Source organism: Adiantum capillus-veneris, chromosome 20 (assembly GCF_014529385.1).
Source record: "Adiantum capillus-veneris isolate H3 chromosome 20, ASM1452938v2, whole genome shotgun sequence".
NCBI classification, from domain to species: Eukaryota; Viridiplantae; Streptophyta; class Polypodiopsida; order Polypodiales; family Pteridaceae; genus Adiantum; species Adiantum capillus-veneris.
The window spans coordinates 67930255-67950399 of record NC_140950.1 but is presented as its reverse complement, the minus strand read 5'-3'; the positions used below and the strand labels follow the sequence as shown (position 1 = coordinate 67950399).

The 20145-nt window shown below is 49.6% G+C and overlaps 1 protein-coding gene across 4 annotated transcripts in view; it reads right to left on the bottom strand.

Annotated features, from left to right (window-relative positions):
• LOC147432665 (vacuolar protein sorting-associated protein, putative (DUF1162)) overlaps window positions 1-20145 on the bottom strand; it is a 303484-nt gene that overhangs the window by 103938 nt on the left and 179401 nt on the right. For all 4 annotated transcript variants that reach the window (XR_015185566.1, XR_015185565.1, XM_086492512.1 and 1 more), the window contains 3 exons: window positions 2756-3017; window positions 2210-2629; window positions 2037-2136 (listed from right to left, as the gene is read on the bottom strand). Coding sequence is in view for 2 of the 4 variants with exons in the window: in XM_086492512.1 (XP_086348638.1) it covers window positions 2037-2136; window positions 2210-2629; window positions 2756-3017 (782 nt within the window). In the remaining 2 variants the exon portion in view is untranslated. The remainder of the gene's footprint in view (window positions 1-2036; window positions 2137-2209; window positions 2630-2755; window positions 3018-20145) is intronic.

Here is a 20145-nt window from a genome sequence, read left to right as displayed (position 1 = left end):
CACGAGCAGTCCTTAGTGGTAAGTGGTAACTCGATCACGAGCATAAGTGGTAACTCGATCCTTAGTCAATTCGAGCATTTCTTGCATATCATACAAGAAATCACGAGCTTGGCGATCTTTGAGTTTCTCTAAGCCAATAGCAATAGGGGATTTGAGCTCAAATCCATACATCAGCATGAATGGGCTAAATCTAGTAGCACAATGGTTGCTACTATTGTAGGCAAACTCTAATTGTGGAAGGTACCTTTCCCAATCAGACTGCCTCTGACAGACATAAACCCTCAATATGTCTTCTAACGTCTGATTCATCCTTTTAGTTTGTCCATTGGACTCAGGATGATCAGAGAATGACATACTCAACTTTGTTTGAAGGTGAGCGCACACATCTTGCCAAAATCTCCGCCTGAACTTAGTATCTCGATTACTGACGATGTCTTCTGGCAAACTATACAGCTTATAAAGCTGATCGACAAATAAAGCGGCCAACTCATGGCTTTTACTATCGACTTTGTTGGTATAAACTTTGCCATTTTTGTGAGTCTATGGACCACAACCCAAACGGCATCATTGCCACAACTAGTATTTGGCAAAGCAACAATGGAATCCATAGAAATACACTGCCACTTGGCATCTGGGATTTCCAATGGATGTAGCAAGCCTGTTGACACTGATTGCATCTCTTCACATAGCTCTCTATGTAAGAGCGCATCTTTGGCCAATAGAAATATCATTTGACCAAGGCTAAAGTTCTCTGGATGCCTGGATGCCTGGATGCCCAGCGCTAGGAACATTATGGGACTCGAACAAAACCCTTTGTCAAACCTCGTCGATTACCGGCAAACAAACCTTTCCATTTCTAAACAATCACGACTCACTTGGGTCTCTAGAGCACCCAAGCCTATATGCGAGTCATGTCCCACTTCGACCTCGTTCCATATCTTGCCAAAATAGCTATCGGCACGACACAGCCCTCGAAGAGAGAAACAGAAATCCGTCAAGATTTCAACCGAGGCATTAACCTCAAGAATCCGGCTGAGTGCACCAGCAACTCGATTGCTCGATCCTTTTCTGTAACGGACCTCAAAGTCATAGTCACAAGGGAGGCGTCCCATGGAGTGGGGACGGGGGACGGGGCTCAAATGGATTTTTAGTGTAAAAAAGAGTGCGGGACGGCAAGTGGGGAGGGGAAGCCCAAAAATGGGCATCCATTGTGACTATGCTGTGAGATCACCCTAATCACAGACATAGCGCAAAGAGCGATGGTCTGTCCATGCAACAAAGGTAGAGCCATGCAGATAGTGCCGCCATTTCCTTGAGGCATGGCAGCCCTCAGTACCACACCACATTATAGAGTTCAGCCACTACTCGAGGGCCCTTCGAAATCTCATACTTTAGAGAACAAAGAGTTACAGTTTCTTCAAAAGATAGTAATGGGCAAAATTCTTGGCACATCCTTCGACCTTCGCATTTCCTAATATTCCTTAAAACAGAGAGGCTTAACCTTTGATATTAAAAGAGGTGGTTGAAATCATTTGCAGGTAACGAAGTGAAGTTAAAAGTAAGCCATATTTCCATGAAGCCCTTCCTTCCTTTGACCAAAGGAAGTATTTCTGAATCCTTGTAGTTGACCTCCCACAATGGGCTTTCTTCCTACTTATTCTGGGAAGTTTCATAAAGTACTTTTCACTTTTTAACACCAAAAAACTCATTCCCCGCACTGTTTGTTGGCACTTGAACCCAAATAGTTTGAAGCCAAAAATGTCTCAATGTAGAAACAGAGGAGACATAAATAGCCTGTAGCAAATTCAGTTACTGATGCTACTGAAATTAATTCCCTCGTGTGTAAAATTCATTTGCAATATTCACAAGAGAGCTCACTATAATTGCATAACATTACATTTATACAACTCTGTGCTTGCCAATCGCCAACAACATGATACATCCAAATCAAATTACAGGCAAATTGCAAAAGAGTTCCACATAACACACTAATAGAGAACCTCATCTTAAAGTTTCAACCTTTTAAAAAGTCGTACCAGAAATACCAACAACAAGTTTATGGGGATGACTTAAATTATCCCATGCATAACCGACAATTTGCCTTGGCTTCAATGTTGTCACCAGATCGCTAAGGCCCTGTAAAGACACAAGCAGTAAGTGGAAATCCAGGGAGAACTACAATGATAAAGCCTGAATGTAGTAGGTAGACCTTTTGATAAAAATAAATAGAAGCCTGGGAAAGTGCATTTTCTATGCGATAAGGAACTCCATCAGTAGACTGGGTGCGAAACCGTATGAGCAAGGAAGGGCTTTTGTCTTCCACATCAACAGATATGTATTTGAATGTAGTATCATCGCTTGTTTCCACAGTGTCTCCTACACCGAGGTTATCTAACCTCTTGTGGACTCTCAAAGAGAAAGAACCAAGGGCACTGGCACAAACTGGGCCTGACCAATCCCAATCCTTTTGCTGGAAACAGAATCGTATGGAGCAGATTGAAGAGTTCGCTGCGTCTGACCCAACAAGCTGAGAGTAACCAAGCCTGCTTCGTTTAGGCCCTGGATAATATTGGGTCTTTAGAGAAATATGCTCTCCAGCTTTTAGAGAAAAAGCTGCATTTTCATCCTCCTGTTGGGACAGAAATAAAAACTTTCTTTCCATCTTGGCCATGGAATAGTCAAAGTACAAAACTAAGAATGGGAAACTTTGTTCTAAGAGTAAATGTCTAGCTATAGAGACCAACATGCAACTAACCTGCAATCCGTCCTGACAAACATATATAGCCTCTTGAGAATCATTCAATGCAATGTATCTAGAGCCAATACTGATCGTGCGTGTGGGGTCTAGACTTCCAGCTGCAGTTACCTCCATTCTCACACCCAACTTTGTTTCCTCTATCAGACCGTCCTCATGATAAATTTTGAGGCTTAATTCAGTGGATCCTGAAAATGACTCAAGATCCAAACTTGCTGTTTCAGACAATCGTTCAGCCATCTGAAGGAGGAGATGCGAAGATCTGTTCCAGCATTCAAAAAACCATTACTTGTCAGGGCTTCAGACTCAGAATAATGACTCTTCTCTCAAGAATACAGGTGAATTAACCAATCCCTAATGGCGGCAACTAAACCGAAGATAAGACCATCTTCATTTCTTCATTAGATACGATGTTACTAGTAGAGGAAAACACACAAAGTGTCTCATGTTACACAAGGGTAGTGTCACGAGGCTGTGGCAACCACTAACCTGGTTTCTTTCCCTTGATTTTTCTTTAATTTTTGGGACCCTCTTTTAGAAGTCACAAATGGACGGACATTGTGTGGCTAGTGTGAAACGGCCAATGGCTGAGAGTTTCACCCACAATCGGGAAGGCCAGGTTGCCACGAGATGGTCGGGCCAGTAAGCACTGAAATCCGAATAATAAAAGGTGTCTAGGCTCAGTTCGAAGTCATTTAGGCATAAGGGACACATGGCGGCTCCAGATGGAATTGCCAGAGCATGAAGAGGGGGGCGCCCAATTTGAGAGTAGAGGCTGATTTGGGCTTCATTAAGTGATCCACTACTGCTCGCTGCCTGCAGCCGCTCGCTTTCCCTCCCTCGCCAGCACCTGTCGCCCCCCCACTCCCGCATCGCTAGCCCCCCCCCCCCCCCCCCCCCCCCCCCCCCCCCGTGCTGCCAGCAGCCACTGCTGCACGCGCTCTGCCTCCGCCCTCCCCTTGCCGTGCGCTGCCCTCCCTGTCCGCCCCTCAGCCACTTGCCCGCTCACTGCCCGCCATCCCCTCGCTCCCGCTGCCAGCCCGCTACCCTCATCCTTTGCCATTTCCAGCCCGCCACGCACCCCCCCCCCCCCCCCCCCCCCCCCCCCCCCCCCCATCGTTATCCTTGATCTCTGCCACTCTCGCGCCGAAGTCTTCCTGTGATTGGCTCTGACAAGCGCTGGTTTTTGGATAGTGCTCGTTGGGGCTCTTTTGCAGAGAAAATTTCTTTCCGTTTCTTCTTCGACATAGCAGCAGACACTGATGGAGGCTCAAGCTCTGCCACAGAGGGACTCTAATGAAGTCCCCTCGCCCGACCCCGCTGAGTCCACCATTCGACTTGCTCTTACTCCGACAGAGCAAGGGAGCCTAGCCGCAGAGGTGGATCGTCTGCAGGCGACTTCCGTCATCTGCAAGATTCTTGGCACCAAACCCAGCAGAGGAGACCTGCGTGACCTTCTCGAGGCCCGCCTTCTTGCAGAGGTGGGCAAGATCTTGGACGTTCAGTTCCTCGGACGAGGCTACTATCAGATCAAGTTTGAGACCTCAGAGATGGCGTCCAAGGTCATAGCTATGAGCCCCTTGACCATCCGAGTAGTTCGAGCCCACTTTCAACAGTGGAGACATGGTTTTGACCCTGCTTCAGATGTTCTGGTAGAGGAGGCAGACCTTCCCATCTCCGTCTGCTTTCCTAGTTTGCAGAGGCAGTACCTACAACTTTTGTCCAGGATAGGCTCAGCGATTGGGACTGTCCTGGAGACACCTCGCACGGCAGCATCACTAGCTGCCAAGGCGGCCGGCATTCGGTCGGATCGCGTTCTGGTTAGGGACACTCACACTCTCCCGAAGGTCATCCTTCTTCCTTGGGTGAGTGGGGGTTGGTTTAGACAGAGCGTGGAGTATTCGGGCCTCCCGAACCAGTGCTTCATTTGTCGACAGATGGGCCATCTTGCGAAGGCTTGTCCACGGAGAAGGCCCCGACCTACACCACAAACTCAGCCGTAGCCTGCAAGGGCTGGCCAGCACCCACAGGCACAAACACAGAGTACACAGGCAGAGCCACCCTTTGAGCCTTGGGCTCCAGTGGAGGAGGGATGTCAACAGGTTCGTGTCGGCGACGACAGGGGCCACAGCGACAGCCTGGTACTCAGAGTGGTCCTCAAGTGTCTACCCACCAACAGTGGGTTCCCACGAGGAACCGATTCGGTCATCTCGAGCAGGACGAGGTGTCATGAGGATGCGACAACTGCTAACCTTACCTGTTGGTTTCTTTCCAATGATTTTTGTTTAATTTTTGAGACCCTCTTTTTGAAGTTGCAAATGGTCGGACATTGTATGGCCAATGTGAACGGTAGTTTCACCTGCGGTTGGTCGGCACTGGAACTCCTAAAGTAAAAGGATATCTAGGCTCAGCTCAAGATCATGTAGGTATCTCCGTCGAACTTAGCAAGTTGGTGGATACTAGGAAGTGAACTCAATAAAGGCATAAAGTCAAGGTGGGATCACCAACAGAAAGTATCCGATAGTTGGGCCACATTGCGCTTTTGGATGCGGTCCCAATGAGGATAGATGGTCAGAAGACCAGTGGGAGCCCAACGGAAGCATCTCCTAAAATTTAGGGAACTGCTATTTTGGGCTATGAAATCTGTTCATGTCATTAGCATCAGAATGACAAGGGGAACATTTTATTACTCTACTGCAAAGTCAACTGATGCACCAGTTAAGAGATTTTTAAGCGGGAAGCCCAATGCGTGGAAATTGCATGTATGAGTGCCAAGTGTACCAAGTCTGGGAGAACAGAACTCGTAACTGACTTTTTGGAGCAGTTTTGGAGGCTGATAACTCTAATTATAAGCCATTCTCTCCATTTTTGAGCTTCCCATGTCTTTACCTAGGACCAAGGAGCTCATTTTCAGCATTGGAAGGCATCAGATGCGTGTTTACAGGACTGTTTTGTTGCGTTTTCAGCGATACGGAGGTTTTGGCAGCCATGAAAATCTTCCCCTTTTTGCATCTATTTGTTCACAGATGCATTATAGGTCAAGGGCAGCAGAGGGGGCGCTCGATTTATACTGGGGGGATGCTTCATTGAGAACCTATCACAGGTTAAGAGCTATGGAGTGCTTCCTTTCCCTCTCATGTAGAATGTGGTGCCAGGAGTGATGCCCTACATGCTACACACTGCTCTCTCTCTCCCTAGGTGCAGTTATGTGATGCCTCACAAGAGTGCTCTTCATTTGATTGATGTACAACTGTGTGGGTTCATGCTTTTGTGCTGAGGCAAGAGCCTCCTTGAGCAGGAACAGGGGTAGCTAGCTGCTACTCCGAAGCAGGCACTGGCGAGGGTCATGACCTCACCGTACAAATGCAAATTCAGCGCTGTGCATGCGCAGAAAATTGATTGTTTTTCAGCCATAAGGACACCAGAACCATTGGGAATAGTGCCCCACTGGCAAAGGACAGTTAGGAGACTGTTTGGGGTTGAAAACAGGGCAAAAATCAGTAAACACAGCGTGCTGAATTTGCTGTTTTTGGGCACAAATCAAAGGGTTTATGCCAGTGGAAGTGAGTTCCAACAGGGGAATTGGTTGCGCGCGAGTTTTGGGGCTGTTATGCTACCGAAATTTGGCCAAATCAAGTGGTATCTAGTTGGATATAGACAAAGGATTCCCAGGACTCTACTTTGTAAATTTACCCTCTCAAAGTATAAAGAAATACCGAAAGGGGCGCCAATTTTGGGGCCTACAAGTTGTCGGCGACTGCTCGGAGCATTGTAGCTTCCGAGCTGTGTGTGTGCTTAAGTGTTAACTCCCGTCACAGGTTTCCTTTGCACGTTCTCTCTGTGTGTGTCTAAAGTAAAGAATTTCGGGTGAAAGCCAACGCCTACTGCCCTACGGGCCGGTTTCACGAGGTCCCTGCTCCAGCACCCACCCTAGCTTCACCCTAGCTTCACCCTCGACAGACCCTCCTCCCCCCGAGTTCCCCCCCTCCTCATCAGCCTCCCCCCTGCCTCCTGCTCCCACCGCCTCTCTCCCCCTCACCCCTCTACCTTTGCCGGTCCCCCCCGCCCCTCTTCTCCCCCTCCCCCACCTCCCCCTGATCCTACACCCACCCCTCCCGCTCCAGTTCCACAGTCGACCTAGGGGGCAGGGCCATCTCCGGCTGCTACGAGATCTGTTGGCACCGCCTTTGCCACGAGTCGCTTGGCGAGAAAGGGACAGCCTTTCTTGCGACCCCCTCTACAGATACAGACGTGTCCCTTTGCAGTAGTCCCTCGTGGTCTGACGAGCTTCGACATTCGGCGCCGATGGGACTTCTTCACCTACGACTTTACACGCTTTCTCTGCGACCCCACATCAGACCTTGAGGCAGCCTGCTTCAGGGTTCATGTTCTGTTCCTTGCAGCTAGGGGGATAGAGGCCTTGGACTCAGCGGTTGGCTTCTCTTTTCCCCTTTGCGGCAGGGACCAGACCGACTGCACTCTCGACTCAGTGTTGGAGTGGCTGCATACACAGGCTCTCACCACATGGGGGACCTAGGAGTTACAGACATGCTCAAACTCTTTGGCCATTGGCCAAGTTTGCGGTGACCCCTCCTGATGTAGCAGGATGTACACACATTGTGGTTCATTTCTTTGCTGATACGCAGTGCTCGCCATGTTATGTACACATTCATGAGGACTCCTAGACAGAGGAGGTTGCTTTACGTATGGCTCGGTCTACTTGGGCTTGGGCCAGACTCTCTTTGCAATCACGCCTATCTAGAGAACGCTCGCATGCGGATTACTCCCCATCCAAGCTAGCCTCGAAGATAGCACGTTTAGCTGCTCCGGCAGCATCTGTTCTCTCTCGCTCCCCATGAGGATCGTCTCATGGAACGTGCAGGGACTAGGTGGACCCCAATTTCAGCATCAGAGGGGCCGACTGCGTCAAGGGCTTCAGCGTTGCCTTGTGGGAGGAGAGATTGATCTCCTTATGCTACAGGAGCATCATCTGTGTGAGAGCCACATTAGACAATGTGGTCAGCTCTTGTGTGGACGATATTATACTTTTTGGTCAGTTGCTTTTGGACCTGGAGGCATCGAGGGTGGGGTATGTATGACTATTGCGGACTCTTTGCAGCAGGCCATTGTGGGCAAAGGGATTATTGTGCCAGGTAGGGCTCAGGGGATCACTATGCAGTTTTAGGGTTGCCTTGTGGGCTTCCTGAACATATATGTGCCCAATGTGGCGAGTGCACCAGCAGAGTTTTGGTCACATATTGTTGAGTCTCTACCGCAGGCAGAGTAGTGGTGCATTGGGGGTGACTTCAACATGTTGGAGGACCCTTCTGATAGGATTGGTGGCAGCCATGCTACTGTGCACGGAGTTGAGCTGGCAGCTTGGGAGAGGTTTTGTATGACTGAGGGTTTCGGATGTGTGGCAGCACTCTAGCTTTGTGAGGCCCCCACATAGCCTGGCCTTCTCTCGTTCGGACCCGCAGAGTGGGAGGAGTGAATCTATCACGAATAGATCGCTTTTACACTAGTGACCATTTCTGTGACTTGGGTAGGACAGTTGGCATTCTGGCAGGGACTCCCTTCTCGGACCATGCACCAGTGATCTTCACAGTGGCAGATAGGCAGAGGCAGGGGAGCACGATGCTTCGCATCCCTCAGAGGGTCTTGTTGGACTCTACACTCAGAGAGCGAGTAGAGGCTCTCTCGACAGAGAGCTTGGACATGAAGGATTCTCCTCCTGACAGAGTGGCATCACGACTAGCTCAACATAGTCGATTCTTTCTCCAAGAGTCCTTGGCTTGCCTGGCTGCAACGAGAGAGGAGGCGCAGCGTCTCAGACGGAGCGTTGCTTCCTTGCAGAGGATGCAGGAGCAGCATCCAAACAGTCCTTGGTTGGAGGAGCAGTTACAGCAGGCTCGCTAGGAGCTTGTAAGCACAGAGAAGCGGCGCCATGAGTTTGCTTTCCATCGACAGGCATCTCAGTAGACACAGGTGGGTGACAGAGTGACTGGTGCTTTCTTCGAGACAGTGGGACCTCGGCATACACATGCCAAGGTCAGTCAGTTGAGGAGGCCCGACGGGTCAGTTGCTTCTGAGCCAGAGGTGCGTGCAGTTGCTACGGACTTCTACCGTGAGTTACTTTGCAGAGCCTCAGTCAAAGTGTCAGGATGCATGCAGGGAGCAGGTGTGGGAACAGATGCCTTGCCTTGTGACTGAGGAGATGTGTCAGAGGCTTGAGCTGCCACTTCAGCTTGAGGAGTTGCACACAGCTCTTAGTGCACTCCCCCGTGGTAGCTATCCAAGTGACGATGGCTTGACTCCCAGTTTTTTCTTGGAGTACTGGGACTTGCTTGGCCCAGATCTCTGTAGTGCTTTTCAGTACATCTTGCACACAGGAGAGATGCCTGACAGCATGAGTAAGGGTCTCATCTACCTCATTCCCAAGGAGGGTGGCTCCTTGGATAAGATTCGATAGTGGCCCCCCATCACCATCCTCAACTCAGCCTACAAAATTCTTGCCAAGGCTCTCAGTTTGAGGATCCAGCCACTTCTAGAGAGCCTTATACATGGGACTCAGACAGGTTTTGTCAAGGAGCGCAGTATCCTTGACAACATCTTTACTTTTTGGGAGGCTTCTGTCCTTGCACGGCTTCGAGGTGAGGATCTGGTGATTCTTCTTCTCGAGAAGGCCTACGCCGTCTTGACTGGGACTTTCTGGAGGGCACTCTACGCAGGATGGGCTTCTCAGATGCTTGGATCAGAGGGGTGTCAGCTTTGTACACACGGGCACACAATCAGGTACTTTTGTCAGGAGGTAGAGGTGATCGTTCCATGCTCACACGCTCGGTCAGGCAGGGCTGCCCTCTTGCCCCATTCCTCTTTCTGTTCTATGCTGAGGCAATGAGCATGTCTTTGGTGTCGCAGCAAGCTGGTCTACGGGGCCTAGCACTCCCTATTCGGGGAGATGAGCTACTGCACGCTGAGTTTGCTGACGACTCAGCCTTGTACTTGGATGGCCAAGAGGCGAACATTCACAGCTGTAAGCAGGCTCTTGAGACCTTCTGTTGTGCATCTGGCGCACTAATCAACTGGAGAAAGACCGTGGCTTTCTCGGTTGGTAGTGCTCCTGTACCCGATTGGATGCCAGGTGAGGGTTTCAGGTGGATTCCCCCAGGGACTGCAGTATGGTTCTTCGGCTGTCAGGTTGGTTTGGACTTGTCTCCCAAGTAGCAGATTGCTCCCCTCCTCCTGTCTATCAGGAGGAAGTTGTTACATTGGAGTTTCGCACGACTTTCTTTGGCTGGCAGAGTTGTAGTGGCCAACCAGGTGTTGTTGGCTACTATGTGGTACATCACTTCTTGCTGGATCTTCTCGAGTTCTTGTATCAGCCAGGTAGAGAGGCTGATCAGGAACTTCCTTTGGTTAGGGCGTGACACTCAGACAGCACGGGCCAAAGTGGCTTGGCAGGTCATCACTCTTCCTTGTTCACAGGGAGGGCTTGGGATCATAGACCCAGCGCAGCAGAGCAGAGCTCTTCTTGGGAAGTTCATTGTCCGAGGACTTCTTCCAGGTGAGGAGCCTTGTAAGGAGTTCTTGCTACAACGGCTTCGTGCTAGGGTGCCTCAGGCAGGAGGCCCCTGGCAACCTTCGACCAGATGAATCTTCACAGAGATGCGCAGAGTTGGCTTGAGCAGGAGACTGGAGGACTGCTTCGCTGTCGGTTTGCTTTGATTTTGGAAGCACTTGTGGCGAGGCCTGGACTAGCGGCAGCCTACTTGCACGGAGGAGCGCCTGCGATAGCCCCTTGTTTGGAACCCCATGGTTAGCACTCAGCAAGGCCACTTGGTTCGTAGTCGGCCTCATGTTTCCTGGGGTCCCATGGCAGCGGGTCCAGCACGCTCTTTAGGTGACTGGTTACAGTTCTCAGGCTTGTTAGAGGAGCTGGAGGGCTTTCAGCTACAGGGCATGAGAGGGTGCAGAGCATGTGCCAGGACATCTCAGGGGCAATACCAGCTGAGTGGCTCATAGTGCACCTCTCGAGTCAGAAGCGCTCAGATGGATGGAGCCTTCACGCGACTGGAGGTTCTCATCTCAATTCGGGCTTGCTCAGAGACTGTTCCCTCCCTCTTTTTCGAGTTACAGGGTGAGGGACGCTTACAGCAAGTTGCAGTAGAGGCCCTGCAGGTGGCAGAGTGCTGTTTTTAGAGGATCCGAGTGGGGGGCATCTGTGGGAGGACTTGAGTCATCGATCTTGACCCAACTGCTCTTGAGACTGGACATTGGAGACTGTGGGCTTGGGAGTGCTGTCCACTGGCACGAGTACAGTGGGATCCTGGAGTGTGGCTTTGGAGAGACCCTTTCTCTTCTACAGATCACCCAGGTGTCCCTTTCTTTCAGTACATTGTTTGACTGGGACGGCACATACTGGCAGCACAGAGAGAGGCTCGCCCTGCTGCGGCACCTCATTGGCAGGAGGAGGGTCTCACAACTGAGTTCTTGGTAGCTTTTTGGGAGAGATTGTGGGCCTCCAGACAGCGGAGGCGTGTCACTTTGTTTCAGTGGCTGGTCGCACACAGAGCTACAGCAGTTGGGAGCTGGCTTGTACATAGTGGTCTCTCGGCCGCATGTGCAACTTGTGACCATCTTGTGGAGAGTAGGTGTGGCTTCGTGTTCTTCGACTGATGGTTGCTCTTTCCACAGCTCGGCAGTACACTTGGGGGACAGCTGCTTGGTCCAGGCTCACGAGCCCGGCACTTCAGTTTGAGCTATCTTCCATTAGCAGGATGATAGTGATGCAGAGAGGGCGACCTACACTCCAGCCTGCCACACACAGAGCTTATGCTACATGAGTGGTGCAGCGAGAGAGAGGAGTGTTGGGAGCTCATCAGTGGCCTGACACTCTGGTTCATTTGGCGGGCCCGCTGCTTCCGCATCTTTGAGGCTCGCCTTGTACCACCAGTAGAGACTGTTCGCGATCTTTGGCTAGAGCTGATCCACACTCTCAGAGGACAGCTCGAGAGACTCCAGGGCAGCTCCGACTGCATGCGGGGGCGCAGAGAGCCTTCCTTTGACTCTGGCGCCCTAGGCCTTTTTTCACCATGGTCCAGGGTGTACTCAGATGGCACTACCGTCCACCTGTGTGGCTGTTCCCTCCTCCCATCTCTTGATTTAGCCTCATTGTACATATGCTGTTTTTTCATTGGGAGAGTCCCCCCATCATGGTTGTTGTAGCCCTTTCTAGTAGACGTGGTTGTAACCCTATGGGCAGTTTCATTAACTAATAGAAGGATCTTTTTCTCGGAAACAAGTGATCCACTTTGTGTGTGTGAGTAGTGGATGCAGGTGATCACAACTTTAATGGAAAGCTTGACTTCTCCCTTTACGTAGCACGATGATTCCGCTCTCGCGCACTTTGAATACAGAATCACAATGCCCAGCCCAAGGGCTTTCCATCTATATCTACAGTTGTGTGGGTTCATGCCAACGCTACCCGGAACGGGAGGGGGGGCCTCCGGAACATTTCCGAAACACACAAACCAAACCCCCTCCTCGGGTGAAAAGCGGAAGGGGAACGGGGACCAGAATGGTAAGCTTAAAATATGCTTAAATTAGGTTGGATTTAACCTATATGTTAGTAGAGAGCCATACACACCCATTAGTCTAAGTAGAATCCTATTTAGGCATGCTTTGCAATGATTCTTCGGTCTTAAGGCTTACACACGATTGCGTACTACACACAATACATGAATTGGGATCATCCTTTACAAAAGCAAATTGATCCTTCATAGAAAGAACATTAACTAAAAGTTGAATAGAGTCCAGAATCCACACAAATCTTGGAGCAAAAAGATGATAGATTATAGGTTATAAAGATGGCTTACAAGGCCAGCCAAGACATGTAGAGGCTATAGTGCCAAATAACAACTTTAAGAGTCACTAGGTGACATGTCAAGACTCAATCACTCATGTGGTAGTGCAATACAAAAAGGGGGCAAAACCGGCGGCGAAACAAATATCAAAAACCAATGAGCAATGAGTCATGACTCATGCCTGATAAGAGAATCCCACCTCCCAATCTGTAGTATAATCCTAGACGTAACGAATATCTATAGGCTCATCCTCATGCGTAGATTCTCCTGCCTCTCCAAGCACCTCTGCCTCTGCCTCCATCTCCCACTATAGAAAAGGATTTGTTACTTTGGATGCTGATTTGCAAAGCATTCTTAAGTTTGCACTGACAAAAACAAGGTCATTTTCTTTCTCCACTTCAAGTCGGTTTCTCTTTCTAGTTGCAATGTGGCTATATACACTCCACAATTGCTCCAAGCAAGAGGAGCTAACCGCTTGGCTGAGAATGCGGACGGCAAGTTGCCGAAGATCGGGACCATCTGAACCATTTTCTTGCCACCACAAGACGGAGAAATCTTGGTGCGATCAATTTTGGCATCGGTTGCCCCAAATGATCCTCGCATATCCTTGTAAAATGCAAGTTGATCCTTGATTTTGCGTTGCATGTCACGATCAGGGTGAAGCTTCTTCAAGATGGTGTTTCAATGTGTGTGTACCTCCGAATCATGCTCTTGCCCTGCACCCTGGAACTCTGGGTCCAACACAAAAGTTGCAGCATGAAGAGGTGAACTATAGGCATTCCACCTGCTACTGCAAAGCTCTTTGATTTCTTCGAGCCTATCCGGGTCCTTCTCATGATCTTCAAGTGCCTCGCCCATGCGATCCATTGCTTCATAGACCTTGTCAAGGCAAGGTTGCATACCATCCATCACTTTAAGCAAGTGGATCACTGGTTTCACCATTTTGTCAATAGTCTTTAGAGGCTCCTTCCCTGTACAAATGATCCCTGCGACTCTACTTGCATGGGAAGTCTCAGTAAACTCTATACTGATAAAGAGCTGCCGCACTGTACTTTGACACTTTACAAAGCGGCTTACCATTAGATAGTTGTAGGCAAAGTGAGTCTCACAATACTTTAGAAGCACTTTACCCTCCGACCGCTTCAAGAACTCGGCTCTAAGTATGTTGTGGTTGTTGATGAAAGCAACCAACTTGGACGTGGATGCACTGAGAGGCTCTATCCAAGGTAGGTTACCGAGATCCTTCAAGAGGTTGTTAAGGCAATGTGCCATGCAAAAGGACACCGTGATGTGAGGATAAGCGCCTTCCAAAATAGCTCCGGTAGCCTTGTTTGATGCCTCCCCATCGGTGACTACACCTATCACAAGATCAGACCCAATGGTCTCTATAGCTTTATTTGGGGAGTGTATTTGCATAGGTGTTTTCTTTTATAGCTTTATTGAGGGCGATTCTCTAAGGGGGGGTTCCCTAAGACAAGACTTTCGTGTGCATTTTTGTGGGGAGAGAGAGAGAGAGAGAGAGAGAGAGAGAGAGAGAGAGAGAGAGAGAGAGAGAGGCCCTCCACCACCCACACTAGGAGATTTGTTCCCTTATTTCTTAGGAGGCACTAGGCCCCCCCTAAGGGGTCCTAGTGCCCTACAATTTTTAGGTGCTCCAAGAAATTGCATATTAGGCATGTGTATGAGGAGGCTGCATAGCTTTGTAGGTGCCCTCTAACCAGTCTCCACAACCTAGCTTTTTCAAAACGGTTGTTACAAAATGCATGGATGAGAGCTTTGATGTCTTTTGCGGCTTCCTTTGGGTATGTGTTACAAAAGAGGATGGGTTTGAGTTGTGAGAGAATAATTTTGTGAGCCCATTGGTTTAATCTGTTGCTTGACCTTTGGAGGTATTTGATGGGTTTGTAGGGTAGGCCATCCTGCTTCTTTGAAAGTGTTTTGATCAGTAGGTTATTGTTAATGGAGAGTTGAAGGTTGAGAAATTTGGTTTGTGAACCGGTTTTACTCTCAATGCTTAGGCATTGGGGGTAAATAGTGTGGTTACTCATAAAAAGGAGAGGGTCCTTAGAGTCAATGATGAGGAGGTCATCAAAGTATCTATAAGGGGCCCCTAGTTTTTATAGGACTGATTTTGGGCTTGGTGAGTTGAAGGTTTTGCCAAGTAATCATACTCAAGGGCATGAAGATAAAGATTGTACCATAGGGGTGAGCATGCTAATCCCATGGGGATGCCATTAGCTTGCATGTACACACGGTCTCGGTGCTGGATGAACATGTTGTTGATGAGCCATGTATTTAGTTCAATCACTTGTTGTAGTGAGAATGATAGTCTTGATTTGTAAGGGTAAGCTGACCATGTGCCTTCTATGCAATTAGAGGGGAGTTTTTTTTTATGTGCTGGAGAAAAAGCACTTGAGATGAGGTGAGTAATATGGTATATTAGGCCATCTGGTCCATGATGGGGGATGTTTTCGTAGCACTTTTTAATATCTGCTGAGAATAGCGTTTTTGCTTTTTTGGGTAAGTTGAGCACGCATTCATAAATTGAGTCTTCTATCCACCAAGCTTGAATGTGCAGGCTGTGGCATAAGAGCGCTTTGAGATTGAGGTTGTTAGCCCTTTGTTTCAGGTAGGGGATGCATGTTTTGAGAATGCAGGCCATGAGCAGGGAGATTTCTGTGTAGCAACAAGTAGAGCCACAAGTAATCCATCGAGATGCCTCCTTGTGGCTTTTGTAGGTAGCCATGAGAAAGGGGAGACATTCATGTTGGATTTTAACCTTAGGAGTTAAGAGTAGCGCCTATAAGTGATAAGGTGTGGTTGACTCCCATACAGACCGGTACAAAATCTACACCTTGGAGTCGCTTGTTAGCTTCTATTGTGATGTTGGCATACAAGGACTCGGTTGTTAGCTGCTTTATCTAGACAAGTAACGACTTAATCTTGAGTTCCTTGATCTCAAATTGTAGATCGGGGTAGGATCAGTGTTGTCTTTTCAAGGGGAGATAGTTGTCACAATATCCATACAGTGCTCGTTGTACATTTTCTCGTGAGAGCCTATCTGGGAACAAGATAAAGTCATTTGTTGTAAGTAAGTCAGTCAATGACTTTTCCTAAATCTATGACGGCTTCTGCCAGTAGTGGTGGTCTTGAGGGGATGTGTCCGAAATAAGAGCCAAGTTTGGCGAGTTCCGGGCTACAAAAATGTCCCAGATTAGTGGTGACAAGGTGTCCCCATGTAGGGTTGATGACAGAAGACAAGGCATGACATTCACATTTAGAAGAATAATCCCGTGTGGAGGAAAAGACTTCTCTACCATTACAAATTTCGACTTTTAGGGGCGGATAGAATGCCCAAGTAAATAGGCATTCATCCCAAGCAAGGGTGGTGACGATACGAAGACTGCAAGCAAGGGCGGGTACGGGTATTCTAAACTGACTGTTGCACAAAGAGAGGGAGTTGGGAAGAGTGGGCCGGGCATTAGAGAGAGAGAGAGAGAGAGAGAGAGAGAGAGAGAGAGAGAGAGAGGGGGGGGGGGGGGGGGGGGGGGGGGGGGGGGGGGGGGGGGGATGATGGAGCTCCAAGCCTGAGCCTTGAGGCTTGAGGCCCGAGGGAGAGGGAGACGGAGAGAGCACCTTCAAACTTGAAAGTTGAGGGAAAGGGAGAGATGGAGCGGTGGAGAGTGAGGGAGAGGTAGTCTTGACTCTCAAGCTTGAGCCTTGAGGCCCAAGGGAGAGGGAGAGAGGTGATGAATCATGACTCGAGAGAGATGGAGAGGTGGAGAGTGAGCCTTGAGGAGAAGTGGAGCCTCAAGCTTGAGCCTTGGCCCTTGAGGCTTAAAAGCCTTGCGGCCCAAGGGAGGGAGAGAGAGGCTAGAGCCTTCGCTTGATGAAGAGTGAGCCTCGAACGCTTGAGGAAATTTCAAGCTCTTACCTTGGCCCTTGAGGCTTGAGGCTTGAGGCTTGAGGGAGTATGAAGATTCAAGATTGAAGAAATGCCGAAGAACCCCCCCTCCCCCAAATTCAAAAGCGCCCAACTGCCCCCAACACCCATATTTTTTAAACCTATCAAACGGCCACTTCTTTGAATTGCGCTGTTCCCACCTGCCCTTCCGTTCCCATTCCGACTACTGTTCCGCCCATCGTTCCAGTTATGAAAAATTAGGGAACTAGTTTTCCAGGTTTGAATACAGAATCGCAATGCCCAGCTCATGGACTTTCCATCTGTATCTACAGTTGTGTGGGTTCATAACTTCATGCACGCCCGAGGCAAGAGCCTCTTGTCCATGTACTGATTAGCAATTGCTAATCCGCCGCAGCTACAGATGAACTCGGCGAGATTTCATGCGAGAGATCTCGTCCGATTCAATGGGCAAGCAGCCCTACAGATGTGGGATTACGAGGGCTTGTTACCGATGCGACCGGCACGCAAAACGAAGCCCAAAACAGTAAAATACAGCTTGCTGTGTATTTTTACAGATTTAGGGTTTTGACCCTAATTGATCCCTAATACACCCACGAGCTTTGGGAAAGGGATGCGATCCCAATACAGGTGATCTGGTGCATTTTTGGGACGAAAAACAAAGAATTTAGCGTGCTGCAGATTCTCGCCAGGTTTGGGAAAGTACTTGTATGAGCCGGGGAAGTCACCTTTTGCATGGGGATTTTGAAACTGGCCCGTGGGGCGGTAGGCGTTGGCTTTCACCCGAAATTCTTTACTTTAGACACACACAGAGTACTTTGCAAAGGTAACTTGTAACGGGGATTAACACCTAAGTACACACACGGCTCGGAAGCTAGAAGGCGGTAGGCGTTGGTTTTCACCCAAAATTCTTTACTTTAGACACACATATAGCACTTTGCAAAGGTTACCTGTAACGGGGATTAGCACCTAAGTACACACATGGCTCGGAAGCTAGAATGCTCCGAGCAGATGCCGACAACCTGTAGGCCCCAAAATTGCCGCCCCTTTCGGTATTTCTTTATTCTATAGGAAGGTAAATTACAAAGAAGAGTCCTGGGAATCCTTTATCTGTATCAAGCTAAATACCACCTCTTTTCGCTAAATTTCGACAGCATAACAATCCAAAACTTGCTAGAACCAATTCCCCTGCTGGAACTCTCTTCCACTGGCATAAACCCTCTGATTCCTGCCCAAAAACAGCAAATTCAGCACGTTGTATTTACTGGTTTTTGCCCTGTTTTCAGCCCCAAACAGTCCTCTGCTAGTGGGACATGATTCCCAATGGTTCTGGCATCCGTATGGCTGAAAAACAATCAATTTACAGCGCATACACAACGCTGAAAACCCACCTGTACGGTGAAGTTATGACCCTCACCAGTGCCTGCTTTGGAGTAGCAGTTAGCTACCCCTGTTCCTGCTCAAGGAGGCTCTTGCCTCAACACAAAAGCATGAAACCACATAGCTGTACATCAGTCAAATGAAGAGCCCTCTTGTGGGGCATCACAAAACTGCACGTAGGGGGGAGAGAGAGCAGTGTGTAGTGTGCAGGTCATCACTCCTAGCACCACACTGTACATAGAGAGGAAAGTAAGCACTCCATAGCTCTTAACCCGTGACAGGTTCTCAATGAAGCATCCCCCCAGCATAGGAAGCGATAGCACCTTTTGAATTCAACTAAGAATCCCCGCGAGTGGGTAGTCTTCGTGCCGATGAAAATTTGGGGTCAGCATCTGTCTCTCGTCTTTTCCTTTTGGAGGAAAGCCGAGGTTTGGCTTCACTGGCTCTAGAAGCAAAGCACCTTCGTCGTAAAGCTTGGCATGATCGCCATCTCAGGAAGCCGCAAATAACGCAAGGAGCACTGGTGCTACTTTATCAGGCCAAGTTTCTGAAAAAAGCAAAGAAGTTGGTCCCAGCATGGCAAGGACCATATAAGGTGATGGAGATTCTATCCCATGGCGCTGTACAATTAGCCACTCTCGAAGGAGTTACGTTGCCTTTAGTCAATGGATCTCGGATAAAATGCTATCATGCTTAAGCTGCCGCTCAAGGGTCTAACCAAGCTACATCAAGTGTGGAGTTTCGCCGATTCCTGAACGTTTTAATAACCAAATCACCCTCCCCTTAGACAGCTCTCCTTCTGCAAACTCTGTTGAGCTCAAGGGGGTTGATTCTAAATTGGATCAACTTTCTCCTTCACTCTCTGTCTTTCTTGGGCATAACCTCATCCCCTCAATGTCTACTCAATTCCTTTTCTTAGCTTTTGCCTCTCAAGTGAAACTCAGTTCTTTGGTATGCATAAATGCCTCTGTACCTTTGAGTGGGGTAGTTATTTATGAAAGATTCGCGTTTTATCTGCCACTTCTGAGTACCTCGAATATGGTCGTAGCTAAATCTTTAAGGTCTCTGGGTTAGTTTTCTAAGCAAGGGTAAACTCCTTCCTTATTTTTCTATTCTCTACGTTGTCTCTCCTCTCAACCCCATCCCCTAAGCCTAATGCTCGCCCTAGCGCTTTCCCGCTCTCCTCGCCTGTGCCCCTTACTCTTGCCCTCGCCCTAGTCTTGGCCTTCCTCACCCTAACCCTTCCTTCCCCCTTTCCCCCTCGCCCTCGCCCTCGCCCTCGCCCTTCCCATCCCCTCGCCCTAGCCCTAACCCTCCCACCCCCTCGCCTAGCCTCCTCACCCCCTCGCCGTCGCCCCTAGCCTAATCCCCCCACCCCCTCACCCTCTCGCCCTCGCCCTAAACCTCCCCCTATCCCCTCGCCCTAAAAACTCCCCTCACCCTCTCACCCTCGCCCTAAACCTCCCACCCCTCGCCCTAGCCCCCTCACCCTCTGGCTCTCGCCCTAACCCTTGCCCTTTCCCATCCCCTCTCGCCCTCGCCCTAACCCTCCCGCCCCCTCTCGCCCTCGGTCATCCCTCGCCCTCGCCCTTTCCTTCCTGCCCTCGCCCTAACCCTCCTACCCCTCGCCCTTTCCCCCTCGCCCTCGCCTCTCCCAACCCTGGTCCCTCGCCTAAACCCTCCCACCCCTCGCCCTCGCCCTCTCCCATCCCCTCGCCCTCGCCCCTTTTCACCTCGCCCTCCCCTTTTCCATCGCCCCTAGCCCCTTCCCATCCTCTCGCCCCTTGCCCCTGCCCTGTTCCTCGCCGCTAGCCCGTTTTCCATCGTCCCTAGCCCCTTCCCATCCTCTCGCCCCTTGCCCATGCCTTGTTCCTCTCCGCTAGCCCCTCGCCCTAGCCCACTCTCGACCTTGGTCCTCGCCAGCCCCCAACCTTGACTTGCGCAAAAGCAAAAAACCTAAAAAGCACCTTTTAAAAAAACACTGGAAAGCTACTTTAGCTTCAACTTAAAAGTAAATCAGTCTCCACTTGTTCATATCAGAAGCGCCAAGAGTCTTCACAGTCTTCCCAGCGCCAGTTGTCTCCGAAGCTCCTGCGTCCTACTACTCTAATTTCTCACTGGAAGTCCCCGCACAGTTTAGTAAGATGGTTCAGGAAAAGCATCTGCAATCAGAGGAAGAGTCCTCTGCATCTGGGGATAGCTCTGACAGTAAATCAGACTAT